Raw genomic sequence first — 7730 nt, 5'->3', positions numbered from 1 at the left:
TTCTACTATGACCTCGGGCTGACCTTGTGAGTGGATTTGGTAGACGAAAACTGAAAGAAGCCTGTCGTGTATATGTATATATATATATATATATATATATATATGTATGTGTGTGTGTGTGTATGTCTGTGTGTCTGTGTTTGCTCCCCTAGCATTGCTTGACAACCGATGCTGGTGTGTTTATGTCCCTGTCACTTAGCGGTTCAGCAAAAAGAGACCAAGAGAATAAGTACTAGGCTTACAAAGAATAAGTCCTGGGGTAGATTTGCTCAACTAAAGGCAGTGCTCCAGCATGGCTGCAGTCAAATGACTGAAACAAATAAAAGAGTAAAGAGTAAATATTCCTTCTTAGGGTGATTGAAGTCTAAAAAAGTAGCATTTACCTTTAAAATCAAAAAAACAATATTTAAATCTAAATGCTAAAAGCATTTTAATTTAAAATACTCTTAAAGGGAGTTTTTTTACTAATTGCTTGAATAATCTCAGTTAATCGAAGTTTTTCAATTCCCTGTATTACATGTGCTGTAACCACCATACTTGAATTTAGTATATAGAATGCCCCTGATTGACTTTGCCTTTCATCAGTTCAGGGTCAATAAAATAAGTACCAGTTGAGCACTGGAGTCAATGTAATCAACTTACCTCATCCTCGAACTTGCTAGCCTTAAACGTAAATTTGAAGCTAATATTATCCAATAGGATTTAAAGCCTGCATGCTAGTAGAATTATTAACTATGGCAGACGAAATGCTTAGCAGCCTTTCTTCCAGCTTTTCATTCTGAGTTCAAATTCTGCTGAGATCAGCTTTGCTTTCACCCTTTCAGGGTCAATGAAATAAGCACCAGTGGAATAATAGGGTCGATCTAATCAATTATAGATAGGGATTGTTGTTTTTGCATTATGTAATACTGTTAAAGTGGAGGCGCAATGGCCCAGTGGTAAGGGCAGCAGACTCGCGATCATAGGATCGCGGTTTCGATTCCCAGAGCGGGCATTGTGAGTGTTTATTGAGCAAAAACACCTAAAGCTCCACAAGGCTCTGGCAGGGGATGGTGGCGAACCCTGCTGTACTCTTTCTCTCACTCTTACTTCCTGTTTCTGTTGTGCCCGTAATTCAAAGGGTCAGCCTTGTCACACTCTGTGTCACGCTGAATATCCCCGAGAACTACATTAAGGGTACACGTGTCTGTGGAGTGCTCAGCCACTTGCACGTTAATTTTACGAGCAGGCTGTTCCGTTGATCGGATCAACTGGAACCCTTGACGTTGTAAGCGACGGAGTGCCAACAAATACTGTTAAAAAGGATCTTATCAGTTAGGCTGCCTGCATTTCAAAAATTAAAGTTTACCGAAAATTTTAAAATTTGGCACAATAATACAGTTGCCCAAACTGAATTGCTGGAGTTATTTCATTTTTTTCAAGAAAAATGTTTTTAAAAAGTTATAGAGGTTTAAAGTTTGATTATTTTCGCCCAGTCAGGAAACAGGATTTAGAAGCTGTCATTTTGTGCGTGACTGCACATTTTGTCATCAACATCCTGAAAATAGCATGTGTTGTCAATATTTGTAAACATATGTTATGTCCCTGGTAATTTTCTTTCATGTATATAAATGTTTATGCTAATTTAAAAGATTTATCCAAAAAATCTTATTTAGCTGTTATTTTTAGCACACCTCACAACTACCTCAGTGCTCAATGACAAAAAGAAATGAGTAAACAAACATTTAAGCATTCAATATACATTTAATGCAAATGCAATAAATAACACATTACATGCAATAAACACTTTACAATTTAAATATGCTTAAAAAACAAACATTTAAGCATTTGATATGCATTTAATGCAAATGTGATGAACAGCACATTACATGCGATAAACACATTAGAATTTTTAACGGAAAAATTTGGAAGAATTAGAGGAAAGTTCTCCAGTAATTCTCTTTCATGTAAATAAATGTAGATGTTCCCACCACGTCTTTTCATACACATAACATGTCTCTTTTTACATAATTTTCTTTTGGGTACAACACCCTTTTCTTAAAAGTACGACACAGAACACAGCATCAAATTTGTCAATACATGCTTCCTCGCAGATAAAAGACTTTTCAAAGACTGTTACTATGGCAACAGGCACGCAGACAAATGAGTTCTCGTGTTCCACTTCTTACTATCAAAACAGGCATGAATGTGTCTGTGACTTACGATTGGCTAAAATTATCAAAATCTCCAAACTTTAATTATTAATAACTCTTTATTTATTGATTTATAGTCAAAATTACTTTCACATCATTAATTAGCCCATAAATGTGTATCATTATATTGAATATGAAATCAATTTGAACAAACTGATGCTGGCAGCCAAACCGACAAGATCTGTTAAAAATAATTTACTCACTCGTTTTGTTTTTTTTTTTGTTTTTTCATTTTATTCCATTTTTTACAAATATGAAGAAAAGCTATTTGTTTACATATGGAATTCAAACGGAAGTTGACATTTATGTTTAATATACAAATAAACTTTACACTCTTTTTTACTCTTTTATTTGTTTCAGTCATTTGACTGCGGCCATGCTGGAGCACAGCCTTTAGTTGAACAAATCGACCCCAGAACTTATTCTTTGTAAGCCTAGTACTTATTCTATCGGTCCCTTTTGCCGAACCACTAAGTTACGGGGATGTAGACACACCAACATTGGTTGTCAAGCAATGGTGGGGTGACAAACACAGAGACACAAACACATGCATATATATATCTATATACAATGGGCTTCTTTCTGTTTCTGTCTACCAAATCCACTCGTAAGGCTTTGGTCGGCCCAAGGCTATAGCAGAAGACACTTGCCCAAGGTGTCACACAGTGGGACTGAACCCAGAACCATGTGGTTGGTAAGCAATCTACTTACCACACAGCCACTCCTGCACCTAGAGTTTAAAAATTATATTCTTTTACTCTTTTACTTGTTTCAGTCATTGGACTGCGGCCATGCTGGAGCACCGCCTTTAGTCGAACAAATCGACCCCAGGGCTTATTCTTTGTTAGCCTAGTACTTATTTTATCGGTCTCTTTTGCCGAACCGTTAAGTTACGGGGACGTAAACACACCAGCATTGGTTGTCAAGCAATGTTGCGGAGACAAACACACACACACACACACACACACACACACACACACTCACACACACACACATATATATATATATACAACAGGCTTCTTTTCCATTTCCGTCTATCAAATCCACTCACAAGGCTTTGGTTGGCCTGAGGTTATAGTAGAAGACACTTGCCCAAGGTGCCACGCAGTGGGACTGAACCCAGAACTATGTGGTTGGTAAGCAAGCTACTTACCACACAGCCATGAAGGTAAAGAATATGCACACCACCTGTTCTCAGTATTTAAGGTTAGGGTTATGGCGAAAACAGGTAGTGTGCATCTTCTTTACCTCCGCCATAATTTCTTCAAAGCAATATGACTTTTTTAATGATGCAAGGAAAAAAAAAACTGGACACAGTCCAGCACTTCTTCAATCATTATATTATAGATAGCGATGAAATATAAGGAAAGGTGAAACTCTAACTTATAAATGAAGGAAAGTATGAATTAGTTTGAAGTCAACCAGAAATTAAGCTTACCAAAATTTCTAACTTAAGTGTTTTAATATAGTAATATATATCACAATAATATTTTACAGTAATAGTATATATTATCTTAATTTATATATATGATAATATATAATATTTCAGAGTTGTACTTGTTTAACAAGCAACTTGATCTGAGATTGTATGCAACAATTTACACTGTGGAAAGGTCACTTTAGCCATTTAAGAATTCACTAACTGTTTATATTTACTTTCATTCTATAATTATATTGCCCATTACGAAGTGTTAAAAAGTTTTAATTACACTTTTCCAACCTGGTCAGTGATATAATTCCACTTCATCAGAATATACTTTTATAATCAGTCTTCATCATCATCATCATTTTAATGTCTAAGTTTCCAGGCATGCACAAGTTGGATGGAGTTTATTGAGGCAGATTTTATAAGGCTTGTTGCCCTTCCTGTCACCATCTGTTACCTGTTTCCAAGCAAGATAATATTTCTCCTTGGTTAGACATGTTTTTGCAGAATATTTCAAATGAATAAAATTCATTTACAGTGTTGTGCAATATCAAGACAAAGAGACACAACTATGCACACACTCACATATATACATGACTAACTTCTTTCAGATTCCAGCTATCAAATCTACTCACAAAGTTTTGATTGGCCCAAGACTACTGTTTAATTATAGCCAACTAAAAATAAACACCATTCATCATCATCATCATCATTATCATTTAACATCCATTTTCCATGCTGGCATAGGCTGGATGATTCAACAGGGGCTGACAAGCCAGGAAACTGCACCGGGCTCCAATTGTTTGTTTTCAGAGAGTTTCTTTGGCTGGATGCCCTTCCTAATGCCAATCACTTTACAGAGTGTACTAGGTGTTTTTTATGCAACACCAGTACAGGTGCTCTTTACATAGCACTGGTGCAAGTGCTTTTCACATGGTACCAGCACAGGTGTTTTTTACATGGCACCAGCACAAGTGCCTTTAACATGGCATCAGCATAGGTGCATTTTACATGGTACCTGCACCAGCGAGATCACCAAGTAACTTGCAAGACAATGACTTTTTTGTTGAGAGAGGGAATGGAACCAAGGAGGAAAAATTCATTATTACATTCCTATTGCATTAATTTCTTTTTTACATATTTCATCTCTCTTCCAGTTTCACAATGTGTGCCTTTTTCTGCAAGCTCTACACTATATGAATCCTCTCAGTTTTTTGTGAACCTCATCTCCCAGCCAGGCTTTCGATGTGCACCCTTCTTTTTCCAAATTTTCGTTTTTTCATACATCTATCTCCAGTTAACACCCCTTTTTATTCCAGATGATAAATGCAATCAAAAAATTATAATTATGATAATGTTTATCACCAAGATAATCTGTTACCTGGAAAAATTTGCATACATCATGTAATACCTCATAGCATCAGCATGAACTGCTCATCTCCAACCCTTCATTCTTCTCTCTTCCAGGAATTATCTTACCTGTTCCCTTTCTTGCTAAATTTTTGAGATCTTAGTTGGATTAAAAATTTTTTGTGTAATCATTCAGAAATTCAATGGTATCCTGAGATTTAGAACCCATGGAAATAATAGCCTTGTTTACTTTGTGCATAGCACTATCCCTGCTTAGTATTTCAGCTATTGAACCTGAAGATATAAAATTCAAAGATGACTTTAAGCACTGTTTGAACTTAGATTATAGAGGAGTAAAACTAAAATATTTTGTGAAGCACCTTAACGTTTCTGCTACTCCTGCTTCCAAAAGAAATCAATATTAGAGATGATCAAAGTAGCTTTCCTAACCCCCAACCTAATTACTCTCAAGTTTGAAATTTCATACACTCTACTGAAAAAAATTTGTTTACCATGAAGATTTCTCATTTGTAATTGTCCATTGAAAACTATATTATTGTATGTTTGTATTCTATTCAGAACCATCAGAAAAACAGTGTGAAGACCAACATTATTGTCTAAACAAAGGTGAATGCTGGTACCGGTTACCTCCCTTAGATGAGAAATATTGCAAGTAAGTATTTCTCCCAAAATAATAAATCCACACACACACACACACACATATATTACAGTTCTTACAATAATAGTTTTAGATAGTAAAATTTTACTCTTGCACAAATTAAAGATATGTCTCTTTTATAAAACAGTGTTATAGTTTCTTGCTCCAATGGCTATATTAAAAGTGGTAATATCTATATAAAAACTGTTAAATATACATAGAGTGCTTTATGTTGAGTTTCTTTAAAAATACTTTTATACATTTAAAGTACTGTGAAATGTGTACTTAAACTATGAAAATATTTTTTCTATAACTATTTTCATTTCAATGTGTGTGAGGGTTTGTTTATGATGGAAAGAAATCCATGAGAGTATTTTGTTAAACAACAGGTATAACTTGTTAACCAAGAAATACCTGTTTTGTCTTGTTCTACTTATTGCACTTACATTTATAATAATTAAATTTAGTCATCATCATCATCATCATTATCATCATCACAGTTATAATTTAGTTTTACAACTGTACACAAACATAAACTCTTGTATGATCTTTCTTTATACAATGACATTCACAAGTCCTATGCACATACTAACACACATATACACACAGTATTTAGCATTATCAGCATTCTATAAACATACTGATATTAAATTTTCTATCATTATATATATATATAGACAGTAATCCCTCAAATATCACGGGTGTTACATTCTAAACCCTCTGTGGTAGGTGAAAATCCACAAAGTAGAAACAGTACTGTACTGTGTATTTTTTTAATAATTTTTATAATTTGTACATATTTATTTCATTATAAATGCAAAACAACACCACAGAGGAATCAACATAAGCTTAAATAATAAATTGCAGTAGGTGAACCGCGATATGGCAAAGGATAATATAATATAATATAACATAACATACTTTGTATATCATTGTCATTGAACTGTGCTGACTGCTGATATGTGATACGACACAAGACCTGTCCACTCATAGCAAAATGTGTGTATGTATTCACTCACTCACAAATATGCAGTAAGTAAAGTCAGTGAAGAATTTAGCATGAAAGCAGGAGTTCATCAAAGTCATCTCCTATTCATCATAGCCCTACAGGCCATCACAGAGGAGTTTAAGACTGGATTGTTCAATGAGTTGTTCTCCTAGCTTAGACAATAGTAGGATTAGAGAGGAAATTCTAGGCATTAAACCAAACCAAGAATCAAGAATTCTAAGCATTAAACCAAGAATCAAGAAACCTCATGACAAATTTAGCAATGACTAAGATTTTAGTGAGTGAGAAAAAAAGACTGGATTTTGTTATCTTCATGGAAATTGTCTTGTTCAGTATACAGGAAAGGATCACATATAAACTCTGTACACTGTGCCCAATGTAAGCTATGGACACACAAGCAGTATGAGGTGTAGTAGAATTGCAGGTAGACTAACAGAGAAGGTAAGCATCAGTGTGATAGATACCCTGGAGCAGTGCACAGTGCATACTATGAACACTCAGAAATGGATTTTCTTCAATGTCTGGTTAGCTCACTAGAATTAGTCAGTAGCTTTTGTTACCTAGGAAGACGAGATTTGCAGGAAAGATGGTTGCTCTGAAAGTTAAGTACTTAAGTTAAGAACAGGTCAGAGAAAATTCAGGATGCTACCACTGCTGCTGGCATATAATCAGTGTTTGTACTGATTTTTAAACATCAAACTTGTCTTCTGTATTTTTACTTGGCTGTCAATTAAAAACAACAGTCTGCTTCTCTATGTGTAGAAAATGCAGAGACCTAGCACCAATGAGCCTTGCACTTTATGTCAATGTGTGAATCTTCAATAAGAGCACAACATAAATTAACACAAAATTTTGAAAGGTTTTAATATAGATTCCTTTAAAATCGGAAGTTTGTATCATAGAACCAGGAGTTGTCTCAGCAAGGTTGATATAAGAACGGTTGAGTTTCATTTGAAGTCCTCATGTCATTCTATTACTTTATACCAAGGTTAATATGTGCTAACTCTTTGAAATACTATTTACATTTATAGTGATCTGTTTTCTCTTTAAACCTCTCTCTCAATATATATATATATATATATATATATATATATA

The 7730-nt window shown here is 34.7% G+C and overlaps 1 protein-coding gene across 3 annotated transcripts in view; it reads left to right on the top strand.

The window, feature by feature from the left end:
- The window catches only part of LOC106868416 (uncharacterized), a 257787-nt gene that overhangs the window by 197169 nt on the left and 52888 nt on the right, over nt 1–7730 (top strand). For all 3 annotated transcript variants that reach the window (XM_014913660.2, XM_014913661.2, XM_052966488.1), the window contains exon 4: nt 5548–5641. In XM_014913660.2, coding sequence (XP_014769146.1) covers nt 5548–5641 — 94 coding nt within the window. The remainder of the gene's footprint in view (nt 1–5547; nt 5642–7730) is intronic.

This window comes from Octopus bimaculoides, chromosome 3, assembly GCF_001194135.2.
Source record: "Octopus bimaculoides isolate UCB-OBI-ISO-001 chromosome 3, ASM119413v2, whole genome shotgun sequence".
In the NCBI taxonomy this organism is placed as follows: domain Eukaryota; kingdom Metazoa; phylum Mollusca; class Cephalopoda; order Octopoda; family Octopodidae; genus Octopus; species Octopus bimaculoides.
This window is presented reverse-complemented; position numbering and strand designations above follow the sequence as displayed.